The sequence below is a fragment of the Protopterus annectens genome, chromosome 6.part0 (assembly GCF_019279795.1).
Source record: "Protopterus annectens isolate FY-2018-M chromosome 6.part0, PAN1.0, whole genome shotgun sequence".
In the NCBI taxonomy this organism is placed as follows: domain Eukaryota; kingdom Metazoa; phylum Chordata; order Ceratodontiformes; family Protopteridae; genus Protopterus; species Protopterus annectens.
The window spans coordinates 1,627,145,610-1,627,171,088 of NC_056737.1; the positions used below are offsets into that span (position 1 = coordinate 1,627,145,610).

Here is a 25,479-nt window from a genome sequence, read left to right on the forward strand (position 1 = left end):
TCTCTCAAAGATCGAACTACAGATGGTGTCTAATTTACAAAATAATAAGTACTTAGTGATCCTACCTGCTGACAAGGGAGGAGCTGTGGTGGTTATGGACTGGGAGTTGTATTTCAATGAAGCCCAGAGGCAACTTAGGGATGGCCGGTATTACATTCCAATGCCCTTAGATCCAACTTTCAGATTCAAGACAGAAATAGATACCTTCATAAAGCAAGCTAGGGAGGAGGGTATTATTTATTACAGATTCCGACCTATACCATCTAATGATACAGGATCCCAAATCTCAGTATTTATATCTTCTGCCTAAAGTACAGAAGGACTTGCACAACCCACCAGGGAGATCCATTGTTTCAGGCAGAGGGTCTCTTACCAAAACACTTTCACAGTTCCTAACCAAGTATTTGCAACCCCAGGAAATAGGAAATTCACCACGGGGATCACCTCTGTGACTTTGCTTGACAGTGGCACAGGAAAATAATTTTCTTGGGTAGCAAAAGCCAGGGTACCTTTTTGGCTGGGCTTGTATAGACCCCAGGGCTAATAGCCTAGTACTTACCTATGAACCATTATTGAAATTTATCAGAGCATGCATACAGGATACAACCCAATTTTTTAGGGATTATTTTTGTGTGGAGTCTGCATGTCCGCCTCGCGGTCAGGTGATGTTTAAAGACATGCAGGTAGGTGCGTACGTGAATGGGTGTGCCTTCTTTGAAGGTTGTGCATCGGGCTGGCAACTCAGCACCGTAAAAATCCACTGCCAGTCATGAGCGGACCGGAGTTCCGCTGTGGCGACCCATAACCGGGAAAAAGCCGAAAGACATTACTTTATTTCTGACATGCAATTAGAACTGAGTTGGCTCCTATGTACACTTGATGTTACTGCCCTCTACACTAACATCCCACATTGGGCTGTCCTTTGCACACTACAGTATTGGTTAGAGAAAAGTGAACTTTATCAGCCTGGATTTAACACATTCCTGATTTGCTTAGCAGAGCATGTTTTAACTGTCCTGTACTTTTAGGACCAGTGTTATTGGCAAATACAGGGCACAGCAATGGGTGCATCCTTTGCCCCCATTTATGCTGACCTCTTTATGGCTTATGTGGAGGATCATCTCATTTATGACCCTGGGCACAATTTGTATCTGGAGGAAATTGACATTTGGAGGTGCTATTTGAATGACTGTTGGCTAGTGTGGAGAGCTGATAGTAGTTACCTTCAAGAATTTGTAGATTATCTAAATGGGAACAAATGGGGAAATCCATTTCATGGTCCATTATCATATAAACCAGATTATGTTTCTGGATGTCCTGATCAAAAGAAGTGAGGACAATACTCTTGCTAATGAAATTTTTCGGAAATACCCGCAATACAATTCCCTACTTCATGCATCCAGCTTTTGCCCACACCATGTCATCAGGAACATCCCCAAATCGCAGTTCCTTTGGGTCAAACGTGTTTGCTTTAATTTGGAGAAATATGAACAATATAGGAATGATATGATACAAAGATTTCAAAACCTGGGTTATAAGTATGGCAACATTATTACTGCCAGTAACTGGGCCTCCAGCCAGGATAGGAAGGACTTACTGACATATGAGGAACATTCAACTGACAAAACATTGGATTTGAGGTTGGTGACTACATATGGCTGCACTACAGAGGCCTTTTTGGATATCAACAGGCATTGGAACATCTTGCTATCTGATCATAGATTATCTGATATGTTAGGCAATAGATGCTTTTTTTCGTTTCGGAGAGGGAGAACACTTGGTTCCTATTTTAGTCATTACAAGCATCATCAGGGGGTTTCCATGATACAACAGCAATGTACAATTACAGGGGAGATATTGTTTGGTTGTATACCTTTTGGGCACTGCACACACTGCATTAGAGTGAGTAAAACCAAACAGTTTAGTAGCAATACTGCCTTGGTCTATGACATTAAGTTTTTGGCCAGTTCTGTGTCTGAATGGGTTATATATTTGGTAACATGCACATGGTCTGCCATTTACATTGGCCAAACATCCAGACCGCTATGTTTACGGATTGGAGAACACCTGAGTGATTTTAGGAATAAGAGACAATCAAATGCACTATTCAAACATGCACTCTGGGTGGCATACAATTCTTAATGCTAAAGAAAAGTAATGGATTATTAAACTAGGTGGGCTTTTTCAGCTTGGATTAAATGACCATTTATAATCAGCCAATAACCAACTCTGTTTAATTAATGGATTTGTATAAATTATGTGGATGTGACAAAGTTGTGTTTAACACTGAGGAAGGCTATTTCAGCCAAAACCGGTCTGGTTGAATCTTTGTGGGGGTTAGAGGGTTTCACCCTACTCTTTTGGTTATTTATGTTTTAATAAAAAGTTATATTAACCACACTTAGTGCTGGCCTTGATTTTTGACTTTGCTGGAAGATTGTTGGGCCTGTGCAAGTGCTGTACTTGCGAGGGTTATTTTGGCTAAATGTGAAATTTTCCTTGAGCTTACTTGATTGTCAGTTGCATTTTTATTTACATAGGAAGAAACCTTCAGAAAATCATATTAGTTATTTGTCTCCTTTTCTCTGACAAAACTGTGAAAATCATTATCCAAAGTCATTCTTCCCCAGTAGTTGCCACAGTGTATTTTTCTCATTTATCAAGAAAGAGGGCAGCCACTCCCTTTGCCTTCAAAAGTTCATTCCACCAAATCTGTGGCTTCCTTTACATTTTTCTTCTGTTGTGTTCCAATTGAGGACATATATGCTGCAGGTAGATGGTCTGAGGTACATACTTTAATTTTACACTATGCATTAGATATGCAGTCCAGATCTACAGGCTCCTTTGGTTCGGCTGTGCTCCAGAATATAATTCCATAAGGCCCTTCCAAGTAAAAAAATGAAGTAGCTGAAGACTCTTCTGGCCATTCCTCAATGCATGGGACAAAGACCATGCACTCACCATAATGATAGATCTATGTTGTCGGTTTCCATACCTCCTCAACTACCCCCACACCACCACCCCTCTCCATATTTACTGCTATAATTTTTCCACTTTGACATGGTTCTAGCTGATCTTGCCTTGACTCCTGAACATAATGTCTTTCTCTTTTTCATTTTCTGTAGTCATGTAGTTCTAGGATTACCTAAGTTATTCATCTACTGGTACCTTAACATTTTTTAGCAGGGAAACTCAGTCTGAGGTAGCTTGTTCCAAAAGGGATTATGGGTATGGGATGAGCCTGAGCACTGGATCTAAAGCTTAAGGATGGCTGAGCCTGGATCCCAGGTCGGATCAGAGACCCATACATTGAGGAAGAACAGAAACAGACAGCACAGATTTATTGTTATCGTGAGTCTATAAATTCTTTTTTCTTGTGTCTTTTTCTTCCAGTCATTTAAGAAATGCAGTCCATACAGAAGGTTTCACTTCCCCCACCACTACAGCATAGTCATGTTTTCCCCATTACAGGAAGTGAGCAGTGTGCAGTACTTTTGAATGAAGCACTGCCCTGTGGTCCATTAGGAAAATAATTTACTTGGATCTACACTCCAGCATGAATCTTCCTTTCTTTCTGTAAGGGGTTGTGTGTAATTAAGGCATTCTGCAGAGCTTAAAGCACATTTGAAAGAAGCATTTTTTTTTTTACAATCTGCATTTACTTGGATCCTGTACCGCACAAAGCTTATTTTCTTGCAGAGCTTTTTATAAGTAATGCACTCCATGGTCCATGAAAGATTTACATTTTGGTGTGTGTATGTAGTGCCCCAGTTAGAGAGCATTGTTTAGTTAAATGATTTACTCAAACTCACAGGGCAGAATCAAACCATGTACCCTTAACTACAGGAGTCAGTTTATGAAGAGCTAGGAGCTTTAGTCCTCCATACCAACTGACAAACTACCATTAACTTCTTTTTTAGAACAAGTTATTAGAGTTTCATAGTTGTTCTGGTTCCCAAATTGCATGTTGATGAAAAACCTGTTGTTCTGCTAAGTTTATAAGTGATTTAGAGTAGTCTACTCATATCTATCTCCGATTTTCTGAACATCTCTGGTTTTGCCTCATGTTTATGCTATTCTTGAGCAAGTCACTTAAGAAGTCAGTGCTTTGGGGTAACTGTTAATTTGGACTAGGCTTCTCAATGGTCACCTGGACTACAAGTCTAGTAACTACCCTATGAACCAGAATAGTGATAGTGTAAAGAAATGAAACTAGTTGTAGTAAACACGGTCATCTTCATATGAGACATGTTCTTTAGGTGCAATCCTTCATGTTTTTGTTTGAATGTTGACAGTGTATTTATTATTTAGTTGTTTTAGAAATTAGACAGCATAAAACTCTTTTATGTAAAATCACAAAACCAAAATGTACTGGAACCATGATGCCAAAAAAAACAATGATTCTTTGTTCTTAAATTGACAATATGTTGTTTATTCCACAATTGACAGCAAATATCACCATAAAATCTCTTAGCGCCTCGGCCAAAATCAGCCTTTACAGAGTCTTTTAGTTTAATGTCAGTGTTTAACTATGAATGCATTTTTTTAATTTTGCTTTTTTTTTTTTTTTTTTGCAGCCATACAGGTGTGAAGTGCACTGTGTTTGGTCTACAACAGTTTGTATGAGTAAGGCTATGAGCTGTTAAAGATGTACTTAATGTAGTACAGGGTTTGATTCCCTCCGACTTCTTTTCTCTTCTGTGTAACTCTGCCCAAGTTACTTCACCAGGCTGCTCCTGAAAAGAGACTGTTTTGTCCAGTGGGCTGTCTGAGGTTGTTAGCAAATGTGTTATGCATTTGTCTTTTAAATTCCTGCACCCTTTACATAGCCACTAATTATTGCTTCACTGTATGCTATTTGAGTATGAATTCCTGCACACTCTTGTAGTTTAATGGTTTGCCAAATGCATTTTCTCTAAATATGAGTGACAAAGGAAGAGAAGTTTACTTCTTGTCATGCTAAGCTGCTTTTCAAAGTGAGAGTGTTTTGTTTTGCTTATTGCTATGGTTTTCTGTAAAATTTTGAAATAAAAATTTTAAATGAAACCCAAGTCACTGTGATAATTGTAAAAGTAAGGAACAAAATAGTATGCACACTAATGGGTTTTGACAGTACAGCCAAGTAATGGGATATTAGTATGGCTTTTTTGCGGGGCTGATTCATTACCCTGAAATAGGGCCCTATTTGTCCACATTCCAACTTTGTTGACTGTGGAGGTGTATGTTGCAACAATAAAGCATTATCAGCCTTTCAGGTAGATCAGACTTATACTTAATGATGTCAGAAGGGATAACTATTCTTGATGACAGAGAAGGCATAGAGAGGGCAAAAATGACTTGTTGGTCCCTGCAAGTGTGTAATCACCCCCACCCCCAAAAAGAATAGTATGATGTGTGCAATAATATTTTTCACTTCTTGTATGACTTGTAGGTGGTTGAACAAAAGCTGCTCCAGCAGTTTTATTGTCTGTAATTGTTTTGCTTTATTCATAGCATTAAAGAATGAATTAATTTATTAATAGACCTGGATTGTGTAATACAGCCAAAACATGCATTTTAGTAATATATTTTTGCAGTACCTTCTTTACAGCCTCCAACAACTACAGAGGGGATTGACATTTGTCAGGTCATATAGTCTACATTATTTGGAGCGATGATGAGAGTCATATAATCTTTAGCATCTGTTAGGTAGTCTGCTGCATATTACTGTGATACAATCTTCTCTGCAAGATTGGATTGTAAAGAATGTTTGCATTTAGTTGAAAACTGTTACTTTGGCAGTTAGCGGGAAAAAAACCCTAAAATATCTGTGTTGTTAATGGGCTGCTTTCTGTGGCAAGGGTACAAGGTTTGAATCTTTTCACTTTCATTTACCTACTGTGTGACACTGAGCAAGTCACTTAACTAGACAGTTCTTTGGAGCAGTTGGGAATTTGAGCTAGGCTCCTTCATAGTCTTTTGGGCTACATGCCTAGTAGCTATAAACCTGTTGTTGCTGCTTGCCAGCCATTCTGTATTGAGTAGATGATCTTTTCAGGAAATGTTACAGCAATATCATCAGCACATCAATTTTGTAATGCAACATTAGCAATTTTTCTTCAAGGGCAGCAGGGACTTTTTAGATGAAGCATTAAAATGCAGAATTGCTTGCTGATAACCCTCAGATTAGTAATAGTTTTCTTTAATGTGGAGTTATTCAGATGATCTTTCCATCTGCTGAGATTTTGCTTATTGACTTAGCAATTATTATCAGGCCATTAATACTTCTTATGCTGTCATAAATGTTCTTCTATTTATTTAAATTGTGCTACTCATGGCTGGGGCTATACATTCATGCAGTTCATCCAAAGCTATGAGTAAAGTTTAAGAGGTGTACACAGTCAGCAAAGTGTATATAACTCCTGGTGGGGATGGGTGGCTATCCGTGGATGAAAGTGCCTTATACTTTATATATCTGGTCATTCTAAACTGTCTTTAATCTGGTTTTCTAGGACTAGTGTGTGTATGTTAGTGTGTGTGTGTGTGTGTGTGTGTGTGTGTGTGTGTGTGTGTGTGTGTGTGTGTGTGTGTGTGTGTGTGTGTGTGTGTGTGTGTGTTTGCACATAATTAAGATGAAATACTTTGGTTACTCTGAGATGTATTTGAAATACGTGACTTTGGTCGTTAGTATTGTTAGTAATTTTTGGACAATGTTTTTGAGAATGTTAAGAAATTCCATAGAGAATAACAAATGCAAAAATAGCTGCATCCTGACATACACTTTGGATTATCACAGTATCAAAAATGTTATTGAAAAAAACTGGGACATTGTCACAGAAAACCCTTTTCTGAATAACATCTTAGGTGAAGCCCCATACTTTGTTTATAGGACGGCCAGGAACATTAGAAGTTTTGTTGAATTTAAACCTAGACCATATGAAAGAAACACTAAAAGATATGAAACTAATTGTACATTTTGTGTATTTATACAGCAAGGTGATAGTTTTTATTGCACTTATTGAAAGAAAATCATTAAGACCAGTGCAGAGGGTGACTGTAACACTACAAAAGTAATTTATAGGGCACAGTGCAATGAATGTGATGCATTCTATGTGGGCAAGACTGTAAACAAACTCAAGCGCAGGATTTCTTGTCATCTGTCAGAAATCCGCTCTGGATGTAAAAATAATGCACTAGTCAAACGCCTTTCTCTTCATAAAAGACACAGGTTTGAAGTTCCAGATCCTGGATCGCATAGATATGGGTGATATTGAAGGAGACATTCCGAATATACTGGAGAAACATGAACTTATGTGGCAATTAAAGCTGAACTCTTTTTAGGAAGCCTGGACTAAACTACTACTGTTCAATTAAAAGTGTACGGGAACTTAGAACATTGCCACATTGTTTACATGACTAATTTTATTTTATTTTATTCTATTCTACCAGTTGGTTTTAAATACCATTTTAAATCAGTTGTAATTTAAGTGTATATTTTGTTTCCATCATCATACATTTTTTCGTAATATTTTTTTCTTTTTCTGGTTCTCTTTTTTCCACTTTATTCAAAATGATGTGTAATAACAATACTAATTATACAATATTTTTATAGATAGTTTTTAGGGTTCTTGTACACAGACCTGAAGAAGTCTAGAAGGACGAAAGTGATCTTTGTTAACAATAGGTTATGAAAATAGAATATGATTTTTACAATTGATTTTTTTACATGCAAAGTGTATATGTACATATTTATATATATTTTTTGATTGCCAAATGGGCTAAAATTGATATTTCCAGTCATGTAGTATATTGTCTTGAATAAAATCACAGACTTAATAATCTGGTTAAATAAGAGGTACCACATCATTATAAATTTTATTTAACGTACATAAGGGTTATATTATTATGACAGCTACTAAGTAGGGCAGGACCAGCTCAAATGTCACACTGATGGGGGAAGGGAAGTGAATTTAACGTGTACCAATAACACTTTGTTTTACAGCACAATAAACCACTCCCTTGCCTGATAAAAAGTATATATATATATTTAGAAAGCTTGTGAGGAAGCGCAAAAGCTTTGTATTTTTGCAAGGAGCTGTCAGAGAAACTGGCTACATCATTAAAATGGGTATTCAGATCAAAGTTGCATTATATTTAAGGAAATTATAGCATTAGGGGCACAGAAGGATTTGAATTATATTATAGGTGTGTTAATAACATGGCTTATTTTGTAATTTTTGTTAAGGGATTATTTTCAGTGAAATATAAAATTAACTTATGGTCCTTAGTCTTGTGTCAAAAAATTGAAAACAAAAGGTGATATTGCATGTTTGTGAGGGGCAGGCCAATCTTCTAAAAGTTCAAGTTATTAAGAGAAAACCAGGCTTCTCAGCTGTACCTATTTTGGAGGTGCATTCTTCTTTGATATACTCCTTCATATGATGTACCTATTTTTAAAGGTACGACTTAATTTTCAGGCTTGATTTCCTACTTCACACAATTGTCTGAATCTCTCTCCTTCCCATCACACATGATTGTGAAGCTGTTTGGAACACAGAAAACCAAACTACATAACCAACATACTGGAGGAGCAATAATGTAATGAAAAAGGACCCACATGTTACATCTCCTTTTTTTTCAAAAGCAAAATCAAATGATTTTATGAAGTAGATGTTGGTAATATATGTTGAGGTTTGGGTGGCCTTTGAACTTTGCATTTCAAAGTTCATAGAAACCTCCTTACATTATACAGTTGTTCAGTCAAGTGCAATTTTTTACTGTCATCACAATTAGTCAGGTCAAGATGATATTGGACTAGCTCTCCTACTAAAACCGTGTCCTAGAGCAAAAAATCGAGACTTTCTTTTACTAGCTCAGATGCCTTTTAAACTACATTGTTCCTCTTACTTATCTCTCTCTCACCAGATATGTGGCTGTCTAAGCTAAATCATGGATTTTTTTCTCTGTCTCTTTGCCAGGCTTTCAACTTGCTTTGTACCCTACTCCCAATTTCCACCCACCCCCTCTTACTCTAAATTTATACTTCCATAGCACGATCCACATATTCCTCAAATCAATACCATCAGTTCCTCCAGAAGAAAACAATCAATGTAATTGCTCCCAATAATAACCCACAGTAGTTTAGCACCCAAGACTCTCTTTCAAACTGTCTTAATCCTTACCCCCATGACTATTAAATTACATCTCTACAACCAACCAAGTACCCTCTTAACATTTTCTAATCCTAGTTTACTATAAAGATAAAACCCAAGTTAAAAAAGATGCTCCTAAGTCAGATTATTTTACTATTCCTTCTCACTCTACTAGCCTTCTTCCTCAATTATCAAATTCACCTCCTTCAAATACTTAGGACTTCAGCAAATCCTCACAAGGATATCAACATCTGCTCAGCCTGCCTTTCGCCAATATCTCTATAAATATCTCAAAACTAAGTATCCAAATTTATGTTCAAATACCAAGCTAAGACCAAAATATAACTAGCGATACTCTTCCATCTGTAAAATATCAATTCAAAACATTAGGGGAGATACCCACCCCAACCCAGATTCCAGTGTTCATTAAACCATCACTTCCAACCCTAAAATAAACCAGTTACCTAATACATCTAAGCAAAAAAACAGAACCCAAACTCCCCTTGCTAAATATGAACCCAAGAAGTATGTGCAATAAAATTCATGACATACATGCCTGCCTTGCCACATACACTTCTGATGTAGTCATAGCTGATGAAACCTGGTTAAAAAAATGAAATTAAGGATACTAAGATCACCCCCCCCGATACAATGTACTTAGGAATGGTAGACAAAACAATATTGCAGGGGGTGTAGTAATAATCTATAAAAATGTTCTAACCATCACCTTACTTCCACAGGAAATACCCATACTTAGCAATGCTGAATTTCTAATAACACTTCTAAAAATCAACAGTAGGAAAGCTATATATTTAATAGCAATTTATATACTACCAAGGAATAACACTGATACTGCTGAAAGCATCCTATATTGGATATCCCAACAAATTAACCATGCAGCAATAATACTTGGAGACTTAAATATAGACCGGTAACTCATAAATTCACAGAAAGCAGAAAAAAGCATCAAAAGGTAAACTGTTGAAACAAAAAACACCGTATCAGGCTCCAAACCTATTGTATAGTCCAAGATATATGAAATAACTGTTGAAATGTCACAGCACCAACAATTCCCCAAGAAGTTCAGGCTCCAAACCTTTTTTAATAGTCCAGGATATATAAAAAAACTGTTAAAATGTCACAGTACAAACAATTCCACAAGAAGTTAAGTGCTTTCATTTAGGTGTATCCCAAGCTTCATCAGAACATGTAATAAAATCAGTCAGCCAGTTCTAAACAAATTCAAAAATTGTCAGCCAATAGTAACATCTCATGCATAATTAATTAAATAAATTAATTCCCCTTCATTATTTAAAGTCACAGTAAAATATATGCTGTAATAAACCCTTATGTTAAAACAGTAGCAACCGAAATGAATACACATATTCTAGGTGCATTAATAAAATACATGCTGACATGAATCCTTGTTTTAAAACAATAACAAACACAATAAATGCATATACTCTTTCCTTTTCTAAAGTTTAGCTTCCCTTAATTTAAAGACACTGTTAATACTAACATGATTATTCAGTCCGGTTTTTTTTTAGTTGAATCCAGTCTAAGCTGCCAGTATAGTTCTTTGCATTCTAAAAGGGCTTCCCACAGTCCACCCCTTATATCTGGTTTCATTTGTTCAACTACAGAGAACTTGAAAATACAATTCTTACAGTCTTTCTTGTGTCTAAATAAGGCATTTGTATCTTTTTTTTCTGGGAGATCTCATGCAAGTGTTCATATATTCTTCTTTTCAGTGGTCTCTCTGTCTTGCCTATATAAAAGCTAAGGCATTTCTGACAGACACTGATGTACGCAACCCCTTTGCTATTGCATTTAAAATGCTCCTAAATTTCATTTATTATGGCACTTAGAATGTGTATTCATTTTGGTTGCTACTGTTTTAACATAAGGGTTTACTATAGCATATACTTTACTGTGGCTTTAAATAATGGGAATGAATTTATTTAATTATGCATGAGATGTTACTATTGGCTGAAAATTTTTGAATTTGTTTAAAAGTGGCTGATTGATTTTATTCCATGTTCTGTTGAAGCTTGGGATAGACCTACGTTGTCCAGTCTTTCAGCTTTTCCCGGTTCAGGGTCGCCACAGCGGAACTCCGGTCTGCTAATGATTGGCAGTAGATTTTTACGTGCCGAGTTGCCAGCCCTGATGCAAAACCTTCAACGAAGGTACGCCCATTCACGCATGTCTCCACACAGAAGCACTTAACTTCTTGTGAAATTGTTTATGCTGTGACATTTCAACAGTTATTTCATATATCTTGGACTATACAAAATATTTGGAACCTGCTACGGTGTTTTTTTGTGTCAGCAGTTTACCTTTTGGTGCTTTTTTTGCTTCCTTGTTGTTTTACATCATGACTGAGTCTCTGGAACCTGTTTTATTATCTGGAGGAACCTGTTTTATTATCTGGAGGAATTATTGACAATTCCTTGGTGAATTTGGACAAACCGGTCACTTAGACCGAGTTTCAGAGGTTGCTGGACCTGGTGGAACGGATTGCATTGAATCAGCTGAACCAGAACAACTTTGTTAACAGCAGACTGCCAGGGAACCAACAGCAGTTTCAGGCAGAGAACAACCACCTACTACAAGGCGCGAATGCGACATCCCCAAGCATGAGCAATGGTGGACCCGGGCTGAACAGCCAAGAAAATAGAGGGACAGCAACTTCTTTTACCTTTAATACTCAAAGGGAGTGTTGTACTGGTGGACTTAATTATTTAAACAACAATAACTGATTTTGATTTCTTGGCATGGGCTGGTAAGCGTTTTAATTTTTTTTGAAACTCAGCAACCCAATGCAGAAACATATACGGACAAATTATTGACTTTTAAAAACAAATGAATGCAACTTAATGGGTTGCAAATGGAGATAGATTATTTAAATGAGTGTATAAATGTACGAAGGTTGCCTAAAGGGCTGAGAATTGTAAAATATCTGAACAATGTTGATGTTAACAGTATTTATCACAAAGAACTGACAGAATTATTTAACAAATTTGGTATAGAACTTTAAAAGCTCATGGTGAGAAATTACTTTGAACAGAGGGACAAATTGTTGACAGAAGTCAGCAACTTGCATGTGGGAGTGACTTCTGACTTAATGTTTGATGCTTAGAAAACAAAAAATATGCTAATATTTTTTCAGAAGTTGATAAACACTGTAATAGGGTGTTAGAAAGGAAAATAAAGAAAATTAAGAGGGACTTGAGTACAAGGAAGGGAGGGCATTTCCACCACCACCTAGTACTAAGGTAATTTTAAATCATGATGAGCACTGTGACAGCAACAAAATGTTTGAAGTCATTGATGAACACACGTCTACCCCTTTTGGTGGAGACCCTTTAGACAGTACACCCCCGGGCCCCAGGAAAAGTGAAAGAATAGCAGAGAAACAGAGAACCAACAACCATTGGCAGTACAGAAATACATACAACAGGGGGAGGGGAGGGGTAAATTTGAGAAGGGGAAACTTTCAGAAACCCTTCCGCAAGAACAATCAATGGAATTAGTGAGAGGACAGATAGAAAACAATGAGATTGTACTGGAGACATACAACAAAGTGGTGAATATTAAAGATAATTTTCATATGTTTAATTATACAGATTTAACTGTAGATGAAACTTTTTTTCAGTTATTCACTAAGGGGTTTCAGTATGTCCCCACCAGACCTTTGAGCACAGTACATTCCCTCATTGAATTGAAATTATTTGTGAGAAAGTTAAATTTAAAATGTTTATTTAAGAACACAACAGGACAAACCAATAATTTGGCTAGGAAAAGTACCTACAAACCCCCTTTAAATCCTATTTTAAAAGTTTTTGAAGAGCTGGTAGAAAATGAGATAAGGAAGCTAAACAATAGACTAACAGCTGTGACTAATTTTTTGGAAAGTGACAGAGTGATTGAAATGCTGAAAAATAAAGGTTGCAGAGTAATGGAACCTGACAAAGGGGGGTGGGGTGGTACTAATGGATGCCATTAATTATGAGACTAGGATGTTGGAAATTTTAAATGATGAATGCAAATACAGTATTGTTTCTAGAAATGAAGTCTTTATAGCCTATTCTAAGTTGTGGACACTTTATTAATGATCATTTTTGTCAGGGTACTATAGATAAGAACTTATAAGACTATTTAACAGTAACTAGGCCGAAGATTCCAGTAGTTTTTGGAATCCCAAAGAGACACAAAAATGTGGAGAAGCCACCTTTTAGGCCAATAGTGGCAGAAGCAGGCTCCAAACTTGAACCCTTGGCTAAATAAGTAATGTTGAAAAGTTATATAACATCTTTAAAACATATTTCAAAGGACTCCTGGGATTTTTTAAGTAAAGTCACCTATGATAAATATGAAGATGAATTATGTATAGTGTCTATTGATGTGATAGAGCTATTCCCCAGCATCCCTTATTTTGAGGGGATGAAATGGTCTCAGGACCTTTTGATTGAAATAAGTTATTTGACTAATGAACAGAGGAACTTGTTAACTGAATTCATGGAATTAATATTGAAAAATAATTTCATGCGTTTTGCAGGGGAATATTATAAACAAGAGAAAGGTGTTGCTATTGGGGCCCCATGTGCCCCCCTGTGTGCACACCTGGTTTTATATTATTGGGAGAGGAAGTTCATTTTTGAAACCCCTTGGAACAATTATATTTCCTTGTACACCAGATTTTTAGATGATATTTGTCTTTTCTGGAAGGGGACGGAAACCCAGTTAAATCAATTTTTGGAAAACATTGGGACTACAACTTCCTTTTTTGAAATTTACTTGGCACACTTCACAAGAATTCATTAATTATTTAGATGTGACCACATATAAGGTTAAGGAAGAGAAGAAATTCCATTCCAAGATTTTCCAAAAACCCATGCATTCGAACTCCTATTTACATTTTGAGAGTGAGCACCCCTATAATCAAAAGAAGGGTATTATTAAGGGGCAGTTAATTAGGGCATCAAGGATGTGCAGTGAGGATTGGGTTTTCTTAGAGGAAATGAAGGAGTTCTTCTCAGAGGGTACCCCGAGAATTTGATTAATCAGTTGAAAGAAGTGAACCAAGGAAGGAAAGGAAAATATGACCCAATTTTGGGGAAAACTTTGCCACAAAGTAATCATAATATGGAAAATAAAGGGCTGAATTATGAAAGGGCATTTATACACACACACATTTTATTCCAGTTAAATTGAGAACATCATTAGGATGTACTGGAAACTTTTGGTTATAAATAGCAAAAACCAGCAAAATTATTCCATTAGTACTGACATTTATCAAAAAGAGAGATATGAATGTAAAGGAAATGCTGGAAAACCATGGTAGTGATAAAAGTACAGTTAGACCCCACAAGAAAGGGGGAACATACAAGTGTGTTTTTTGTCAACAATGTCGTAACATTCTAGAGCAGGAAAGTATTAGTATCCCTTCCAGAAAGTTTAAAATGAAATTTAAGGAGCATTTTAATTGCAATAGCAAATGGGTTGTGTACATCAGCATCTGTCAGACATGCATTGGCTTTTATATAGGCAAGACAGAGAGACCATTGAAAAGAAGAATATATTTACACTTGCATGAGATCTCCCAGAAAAAAAATACAAATGCCTTATTTAGACACAAGAAAGACTAAGAATTGTATTTTCAAGTTCTCTGTACTTGAACAAGTGAAACTAGATACAAGGGGTGGACTGTGGGAAGCCCTTTTAGAATACAAAGAACTATACTGGCAGCTTAGGCTGGATTCAACTAAAAAACTGGAACTGAATGATCATGTTAGTATTAACAGTGTCCTTAAATTAAGGGAAGCTAAACTTTAGAAAAGGAAAGAGTATATGCATTCATTTTATTGGTTATTGTTTTAAAACAAGGATTCATGTCAGCATGCATTTTAGTATGGCACCTAGAATATGTGTATTCATTTTGGTTGCTACTGTTTTAACATAATGGTTTACTACAGCATATATTTTACTGTGGCTTTAAATAATGCAGGGGAATGAATTTATTGAATTAATTATGCATGAGATGTTACTATTGGCTGACAGTGTTTGAATTTGTTTAAAAGTGGCTGATTGATTTTATTCTATATTCTGATGAAGCTTGGGATAGACCTAAGTAAAAGCACTTAAATTCTTGTGGAATTGTTTGTGTTGTGACATTTTAACAGTTTTTTCATATATCCTGGACTATTAAAACAGGTTTGGAGCCTGAACGTCTTGTGGAATTGTTTGTGCTGTGACATTTCAACAGTTATTTCATATATCTTGGACTATACAAAAGGTTTGGAGCCTGCTACGGTGTTTTTTGTTTCAACTCATAAATCCGACTACCTCCACTGAATGCATAAACTTGTTCAACATCAGACAATTAATAACCATACCTACTAGAATCAATAAACTTCACAGAGACCCTCAACATCAAGCTGGATTCTTACAAGTAAACCAGAAAAATTGACAAATATAGGCTGCCTTTCAGGTAGCATAATTGACCATATACCAATATGCACTATTCACCATAACTAGATAAACATATCTGTAATTAAATACAAAATGCATCCAATTTCAGCAAAGATATTTTCAATGAAACACTAAAACAATATAACCGGTATGTACTTAGAACAATGGCACTAGATACAGTTGTAGAGCACTTTAATAACATATTCTTACAGACCTTAAATAATCTAACACCAGTAAGTAATACAAGAGTAAAGTCCAACCCCGCATCATGGCAGACAAAAGAAACAAACAAAAAAATCCTGGCAAAAAGGGTTAAAGCTTGGAAAACTTGGCATAAAATAGAACTCAAAGTGCCTTCCAGCAATGTAGACATCTTAGAAACCTTGCAAAATTCCATGTCAAAAAGCTTTCTTCTCTGTAGCAAAGATACTATACTAACCTACAAGGCAAACATAAAAATAACCCAAAACTTTTTTAGTCATCACTAAATAAACTACTCCACCCTGGCAAGACCACCACTCTTTCTCCAAAAACAGACAATGTGACAGACTCTATCCCCACACAGTTTAATTCCTAATTTATACAATCAATATCAATTATCTTAAACACTAATACGTCTGCCCCCTTCTCTCTACCCCTGTCCAATCAAAACCACCCACAGGTCTTCAGTTTTAGTCCAGTACCTACTTCACTCATAAGGAAGTTGGTCCTTAAACTAAAAACTACTTCTGTAGCTATAGACCAACTACCATCAGATTACCTAAAAATGCTGATAAAAGTCATAGCCTTTCCTTTGCCCATACTAATTAATAGGCCCATAGCAGAAAAATACGTCTTATCACTATGGGAAAAATCCTGCATCACACCACTGCACAAAGGCGGAATATCTACAGAGTTTAATAACTTCAGACTGATAGTGATTATCTCCCCCTCCTCTACAAAATATTAAAGAAATGCATTCATGTGCAGCTGATGCGATACTTAACCTCAAATAACATGCTGTCAGAAACACAAAATGGCTTTAGGCCCCAGCACAGCATCACTACTGCTGTACTACATTTTGCCAATATGATAAACCAACATAGAATCAATTATCTGCTTATGTCCACCATGTTCTTAGACTTGTCATATGTATTTGATACTGCCTTGCATCAGCAACTGCCTGTTCAACTCCTCTCAATAGGGCTTTCACAATATTCCTTGTTGTGGTTTCTTAGTTACCTATCTGGAAGGTAAAAAACTATTAAATGGCAAGAAACCTATTAATCCTTTCAACCAATTGCTACAGGTGTCCCTCAGAGTTCTATCCTGGGTCCTTTCTTATTTAATATATCTATTATTGACCTCCACATCCCACTCACCATGCTAGTTTAGTTCAGTATACCGATGACTCAACATTAATGTGTGTAGCCTCAACAATAAATAAGCTCCAAGACATTACCCAAAAATCTTTCTCCTCTGTAGAAACCTGGCTCAAAGAATCAGACCTCCTACTCAGCCCCAGAAAATTTAAGTTAATGTTTTTTAACTCAAAAAGTTGCCAAAATTAAAAGCAATTTTTTACCATAAAGTCAGCAAATAATACTGTCATTGAAACTGTTGTGATGATGTGAGGTATTGCCAGCGATGTCAGGAGAAGCAGGGCAGTGGATGTGTAAGATATGCCAGCAAAGCTAGCTGTAGTTTTATAAAGAATTATATGTTGTATATATCAAACTGATTTGTACAAGTGCTTGCATTAAAAATGTATTTGTAAAGTGGTTTTAAAAATGTACCAACAGTGGGTCCTGCTAGACAGGCAAGAAATACACCTGTATGTCAGATTGTATTGTAATTGTTAAAATTAATATATTATTACAGAGGATACTGAAAGAGAAGAGGTTCATCTCAGTCCAACTTTGAAAAATAATCTATAATTAAATTACCTAGTTTAGGCCATAAAGATTGTATCTTACAGTTCTGATTACAGTCAGAGACAAAATGTCTGTGAAAACCAGGACTAGGAATCATACTGTATTGTCCTTAGGGGTGAACTAATTGCTACCCCAGAAGAGTGGACATTTTTAAAATGGTTTTATAGTTTCCAGATGCTGTAACACATTTTAGCAAAGCTCTATGTGTGTGTTTTATAACACATATGTGCTAGATTCTGGTTCACTTTTTAGTAAAGGGGGTAGTGTGGGAACCAGAGTCAGATGGTCAGATGTATGTGATATAATTCTGTAATCCAGCACTGAAATAATGTTTTAATACTAGATGAGACAGAAGTCTCAGGGCAGTCTGGTTGTGAAACCTGACAAATAAAGATCACTCACCCACTTCATCTGGTCTTGCTCTGGTAAGTGAACTAGGGACAATAATTCTTTAGATCAGTCAAGAAAATTTAGTGAGATTAGTTAAGTATTGTTTTTCTGTACCTGTGTGAATCTTTCCATTGGCATTATTTTTAATATTTCCTGTGATTAAAACTGTGGTGTTTATTGTAAATAGATATTTAGTATTTTCATGTTCTTTTATTATTTAGTATTAAATATATTTAAACGTTTCATTGTGGCTGGTCTTTTAGAGACTATTTCTCCCTTTGAGAGCACTTACATTAATTTGGTGACATTGTGGCTGCTCCTGAAAGCCCTGCTGCATTGGCCAAACACTACCATTTGTATTAGTATTAATTTTACTCAGTATAATTGGGTACCATTGAAAGATCCTTAGAGTAGCTGGCTGTAGAGTGTTCTGGTGGCAATATCTACCTTATAGTCTGGGCAGAGGGGGCATAGCTGGTAAATCTGTGCCAGCCTTCCCCAGGTGTGTGTGTGTGTGTGTGTGTGTGTGTGTGTGTGTGTGTGTGTGTGTGTGTGTGTGTGTGTGTGTGTGTGAGAGAGAGCTACTTGGAGCAAGGACACAGAGCACTGGTTTCACAGAGAGGGTGGTGAAGGACTTGGCTTGGAAGACTTGGCTGAGGACTCAACTCTACAGCTGTGGTCAGTGTGGAGTCTTTATTTGTTGCCTAATTGAGAGAGAGAGGGAAACCCAGCCCCCAGGGTGGGAGTGTGTTCCCTGTGTGCTCTTAAGGGAAATTGTGTTTGGTGCAGAGAACTGCATCTGGAAGTACTGTGTGTATCTATTTTTGTTCCAAGTGAATGTCTCTTACTGGTGTCAGTGGTGAGGATTAAGGGTCCTTGATTACTGCCTCAAAGGAGGGGTGTCACAACTGTAACTCACAATAAACTTCTAGGCATTATAATAGATGACAATCTCAAATATGGCCAGCATATACTGCACACCATTAAATCTACTCACCAGAAACTAGGCTCCCTTTATAGGATCAATGGATTCCTTACAGATGCTCCAAGAAAAACCCTAGCCACCACCTTCTTATTGCCAACTCTCTTATACGCCGCTGCTATCCTAACAAACTTAAACAATACTCAAAGAAAGAAACTTGCTTCCTGCTACAATAAAATATCTAAATTTGCACCCGTCTTCCTCATAGGACCTACCACTGTCATAGCTTAAAGCAATTAAACTGGCTTGAACTGCATAACTACTTAACATATTCACAGCTGACTACAGCACACAAATGCCCTGCACTCCATAACTTATTACTGACCTACTATCCAGCAAGGGACCTCCACTCTAGTAACATATTCTTATTATTTACAAATAAGTCAAATAATGTTGCAGGAAGCTTGCTCTACTCCAAATGCATTACTAAACTCTGGAATAGTACCCCACATAAATAAAACTCTCTGACAAGTTCAATAGTTTTAAACCACTGCTTAAACAACATCTTAACCAATCTAGGTCATGTACATGCTTATCTCAAGGTTGAGACTTTGTGTTCACTATACTGTACTCTCCCAATACTCTCCTTAAAGAATAATACATTCTACTTCTCACTGAAATGACAAAAAATGTTTATACATAACTGCTACCTGTGCAACCCACTAAGCTGCACATGGACTTTCTCTTTAGTAACTTCCACCTCTGTAAAATCTTAGAATGTATAAACATGACTACTGTTTGTGTATAACTGTAAATAGAAATGTAATTACTCTGTGTTTAACTGGAACTTACTATAATGCGATGCAAGCAAATGGAGCGTTTCTGCCTAGGCCTCCACTGAAAATGGGTATTTCCCAGTTGGACTTCACTGGTAAAAAAGACAAATAATTAAATAAATATCCTTCATTAAAGTCTAATGATGTATTGTTTTTCATGTCATGCAGTTTTTTTTGCATAATCTGTGTTATCCTGATTTTTTAAGCTTGTGTTTCTGAGTGATATCCCAAAATCCTACTGGAAATGGGGAAAGTTATGTGTTACTCAGTATTCAGGATTCTTTGTTAATTAGAAGACCAGATTTTTGAATGAATGTACATACTTTTTGAGAGCCTTTGTACCTATTTTCTTTGTTGACAGGTTGAGAGGTTTGCAGAAGAATGTGCCATCTCGTATAAAAAAATATAGTTTCCCAGTCCTGCTATTATTTTGTTTTATTGATTTCCCTTTGTCCTTCTTTATTTTTCAAAAATCTGCAGGTTACTTTACTGAATTTTATGATAACACCTGAAGGAATGCAAGATCAGCTTCTGGGAATTGTAGTGGCTAGAGAAAGACCCGATCTTGAGGAAGAAAAGCAAGCTTTAATCTTACAAGGTGCTGAGAACAAAAGGTACTGTGCAGAGAATATCAAGTATTGTAACTGTGCTTGTCTCTAAATAGATTTTTGACTTTATTCTTTGAGTTTAGAAAGATTTGAAAATATGTTTATATCCTTGACATAGCTAATTTTGATGCATATTCCTGTGGAGTTTTGGTATACTAAAATCTAAAAACTTGACATTTTTTGTTTACTCAAAAAGTCAGTATTATTTATTGACTGCATCACATTAGTTTTGATCCACACTTAGACCCATCATCCCATCTCCATCATAATGAATCTTCAGTAAAACTTTTCTCCTGGTAGATCTGCTGCCTACTACAAACCTTCACATTTCAGCAAAGAAATAAAAACACATATAATGGATATTCAGTATACTTTTCTTTTTGCTTCTTTTCTTGACTTCTGCATCAGCTGCCACCAGTTCCTCTTCTTGATCACCAGGCCTACTAACTCTTACCTGGAGCCAGTACCCAATACCAATATCCAATACCCTGATCTAGCATTATTATTTCTACTGAGAAGTGTTTTTATATTAGTTTCCTACTCTGTGCACATGTCCACTTATACCCTGAGGGTGAGACATGCAATGGTTTTCAGTGCTGAACCATCCCACATTTCTGAAGTGAGCTGATATCAGTAGAATATCCCACCTGCCCTCATTTAGCAGTTCATGCTTGTTTTTAACTGTCTGTCCCAGGGAAATCAGCTCAAACACCTGAGCTGCTAATCAAACCTAAACCATCTTGGCTGTAGTCAAGGCTTTATCCCTCTGCACCACAGCTCCAGCTGAATATCAGTTATACCTGCTGCAGTTCCTCTTGTATATTCATTTTCTCTCTATATTGTATTATCCATTCTTCCATTTGTACCAGCACATGTTTCTCAGTATAAAATGTATAAGAAAAGTACCTGTTTACTTGTTCTAGAATGTAACGTTTGCTGTAATTTCCCAAGCCATCACATTTGCCAGTAACCCTGCATATCTACTTTTGCATTCATCTTTGTAAATCTGGAAAAAGTATATTTAGTGTGATATTTTCTTTTCAGATGATAATTATGTGCCTTCTAAAACTCTGCTTTGCATTTTAAGTACTTCTCAGCATGAACGATGAATGCATAGAGGTGTTTGAAAAGTTCAAGTGATATATACAGTATTTATTTATATTTGTTAAGTATAAAAAAATTATAGCTTTGATAAGTTGTTGAGGGAAGGAGGCTATATACAACCTGTGATGTGCATCATATTGGTCACTGCTGCAGTGGCCTTACCTATATGGATTATATCCTTCCAAGGATATAACAGCCGTCTAGCTTCCAAAGTTTCAGGGCACCTTCCACTCACCCAAACTGTCAGCTCAAGCTGAGCTGATTAAAAGACAGGCCTGAGGATGAAGCTCTTCAGAGCTTTACTGCTGCCAAAGAATATGGACCTCTGAGGCTTTTGAGGATCGAAGATTGGCTTGTGCTTTCCTTTGCTGTGCAGATAAGTTCCCCTTGGGGAAAAACTTAAATTTTCTTAATTTTGTTGATGTTTTATTACTTTCTATTCAGGAAAGTTAATGTCAAGGTATGAGTGTTATGTTTTAACGGACTGTAACATACTTTAACGGAGCACTTGTTTTTTGTCTCAATTTAAAAGTGGTGTATAGTAACTGAACACATTTTTTCTGAGGAAAAATTGTGTTTATTTTACTTTTGTGAAGCTGGCATAATGTTTTAAATTGCTTTTTAGTGTGTTTTTCTGTCAAAAAAGTAAAATTTATGGACTGGCAATGTTTACCTGCAATTGCTGCTTGTCCTTCCTGGAAAAAAGGCACCATTGTTGGCTTGACCATGAAACAAACTACTGGTCCCTTGGTTGGTGTTTCTGCAGGCCACAAAATGAAGAAAATAAGCAAACAGCCTTTGCCACAAGAGCAGCATAGCATTTTGCCTCAGTTGCATGTCAGTGACTCTGCTGTGGCCATCTGTTGTAACTCAAACCACTTATCTTTTACCGTAGATCTCTTTGATCATGGCTGGCCTTAGGCAAAGACGAACTAGGCTACCGCCTAGGGTGCCATACAGGCCAGTCTCGTAAAGGGCATAATTTTTATTTATGTATTTATTCATTTTAATTAATATAAAGTTTGCACTCACAGGGTGCAGGAACCATATGGGGGGGGCAGTGCCCTTCCACTTACAGCTACAGGTTAGCCAGGAGGCTTTAAAAAAATTCTTTACTTTGGATATGAGAGTCTTCTCCTTTAAGGAGGAACATGCATGTGCCATGACGCGAACATGGATCTAAATACATTCTGCAGTTCCACATGGAATTTAAGACAGCAGTTCCTTTTAGAGAAGAGTTAAGTCCATATGTGTCATGTGGCCATTTGGTTTAAAAATAAGGTAAGAGTGTGTGTGTGTGTGTGTGTGTGTGTGTGTGTGTGTGTGTGTGTGTGTGTGTGTCTGTGTGTAATTTTAATCATTTGTTTCTGTATGAGGGAGAAAGTGTGTGTTTGTGTGTATATGTATGTGTATGGAATTTAAATTAGCTGTTCTGTTTGTATGAGAGATAAAGTGCGTGTGTGTGTGTACGCGCATGTGTGTTACTGTGTGTGTGTGTGTGTGTGTGTGTGTGTGTGTGTGTGTGTGTGTGTGTGTGTGTGTGTATGGAATTTAAACTAGCTATTCGTTCCTCTGAAAGAGACTGTCTGTGTGTTGCTGGACAAGAGAGTAGGTGTGTGTATATGTGTGCTGCTTTGTGAGAGAGTCGGTGTGCATATGTGTGTGCTCACTTGAGGTTTAATAAGATCCATTATCAGTCTGCTGTCTCCTGAATAATGAAACTGTCATTCAAGCCTTTGTTATGCACACTAAATTTTCAGGTTCATTTTCACAGTGGACATTGGAAAGAAGCTCAAATCAGACATAATTTAAAATTTTACTTAAACAGTACAATATTTCATCTCTTGAAATGTAAAGTCAAAATAGAATTTCCTGAATTATTTTTACGCTATGCTAGTTATACTTAATATTCAATGCTCAATATAAGCTGAGGTTTAAATAGTTCTTAAGCAAGCATTATCTAATGCATTCACATCCCCAATACTCTCTGCGACCAGTACATTTGATGACATATCTTTGCACAAAAATGATGCAGACATTTCTGCAATATTTGTAATAAATACATAAACATTTAAGTGTCACTGAGTGTTGGTACTTTGCCATTTTAAATCAGTTGTTTTAATATTTTCTTCCAAAAAAAAAAGAATATTATTATTTTTCAATCTACTCTGTGGCATTTTTTTTCTTATTTCTTGTAGATCAAGCTGTACATCTAAGGCTGTGGATGATGTAGATTAATTTACTATGGACACTAGACGTTATCTGGAAATAATAAAAATGTTCTAGCATTGGACTATATGACATAGTCCAACATTCACTGTGAGGTATAAGCAAGGAAACATGACCAAGCCTGCCATGCACAGATGTTGCAGACAGAGAATATCAATGGCACTGCAAGCCATGAAGGCATGTGTTGTATTAACTTTAGCTCCATAAGTGTACCAATATCTAGTCATTCATTATAGACATCACAGTATCTTATTGTGCCTATAAAATTCGCCACATATGCTGTGCTTTTGTAAAATCTTGCCTGCCCTTTAATTAAAACAATTCATCTTCCAGTACAATAATAATGACAGGTTTTTTTTGTTATTCTCGCAATTTTCTAAGTTAAAAAGAGCAATACTTAAAACTATCCCTATTTTATCAGCCATTGCATCCACATTATTTTACACTTTGTCTGGATTTTTGTTTTTGCACTAAGAGGTTGAGAGGCATGCATACCTCTCAACTGTCCAGATTTTTGCCTCATATTTTTGGCCTATTCCTCATAAAATTTGTGGTTTTCTTGCAAATCACTGAGGATTGAAATAACTAGATGTCATGCATTTGAGTTTCAATCTTTTTTTCCTTCAGAAAATGCCTGCTAAGATAAATGCTGCTATTCTAGTAACTTTCTAAGTCTATAACAGCAATATTTATAATCTGTCCCTCTTTTGGGGCCTTTGCTCCCCCCACCACTATTTTAGGCTTTGTCCAGCTTTCATGTGCTAAGAGGCATGGTATGTAATGCCCTAGTTGCTGATTATTTGGTGCATTTTAAGGGGGGATAGGGGCTCTACATTCCTGAGTGTGTCCTCCTTTGTATAAGATGCCTAGTAACTATGGACTTGTCGGTTTCTCAATCATTCCCTATTGTAATATTACCAGCTTACCATTTTTTTGTGTGTAACGTATGCCATCAATTCTTCAAAGGCAGCAGGCACTGAATTTGTAGATGAAACACTGAAATGTAACGTTGTTTGCCAGTAACAGTCTCTTCATTATTTACAAATCTCTTTAATGTAGAATTATTTTGATGAATTTTACTTCTGCAAAGATTGTGCTTATTGACTAATACTGGAAGATTGTAATGACAGAAGTGGCCTTTTATGGTTAAAATGTTCTGAAATGAGCAGTTTTGTCATTATTTGGTCATGCATTTTGTTTTAATGCTTACTGGAAAAATGTTCAAAACTATAAATTTATTTATAACACACAGTAACAAGTGGTGCTTTATTATACAAGGAATATAATTTAATACAACCAGGAAAGTGAATCAAAGCACACATACATGTATGCATGGCCATAGAAATGTGTTCAATGAGCCTATAGTTTGAAAATAGCCCAAAGGTAAACTTAATTCTCCACTGGCCAGATGCATTTTGTTTGAATGTAAGTTTTAATGCTGTTTCAATGAATGTGAGTTTCAGTGGCAGAGAAGTTTATTGTTTATGCTAAGTCTGTTTTCATTGTGAGACTGTACTGTTTAGCAAATGGCTATCGGTGTTTGTGCATTTTATTTCAACATCTAATCATAGTAGAAATAAGTAACAGTATACACACTGATAGGTCTGAGCAGTGTTCATGGTAACTGGAGAAATAGCCAAGTAATGGAACACTGGTATGGCTGGGGAGGGGGCTGCTTGGTTGGGGTCCCAATCTATTACCATGCCTAGGGTCCGATTTGACCATGATCCTGCTCTGCTAATAATTAAAGTATAAGAATAGTTTACATGGCCCCTTTAAATCCCCAAAAAAACCACTCAGTAGTGGTGGCATCTTCTCCTTTAAGAAGGACCATGAGTGTTTCACATGCACATGTGCTAACGTGAGTGGTGG

The 25,479-nt window shown here is 36.6% G+C and overlaps 1 protein-coding gene across 1 annotated transcript in view; it reads left to right on the plus strand.

Annotated features, from left to right (window-relative positions):
- The window catches only part of DNAH7 (dynein axonemal heavy chain 7), a 4,771,155-nt gene that overhangs the window by 3,534,808 nt on the left and 1,210,868 nt on the right, over positions 1 to 25,479 (plus strand). The window contains exon 46 of the mRNA XM_044073696.1: positions 20,147 to 20,280. Coding sequence (XP_043929631.1) covers positions 20,147 to 20,280 — 134 coding nt within the window. The remainder of the gene's footprint in view (positions 1 to 20,146; positions 20,281 to 25,479) is intronic.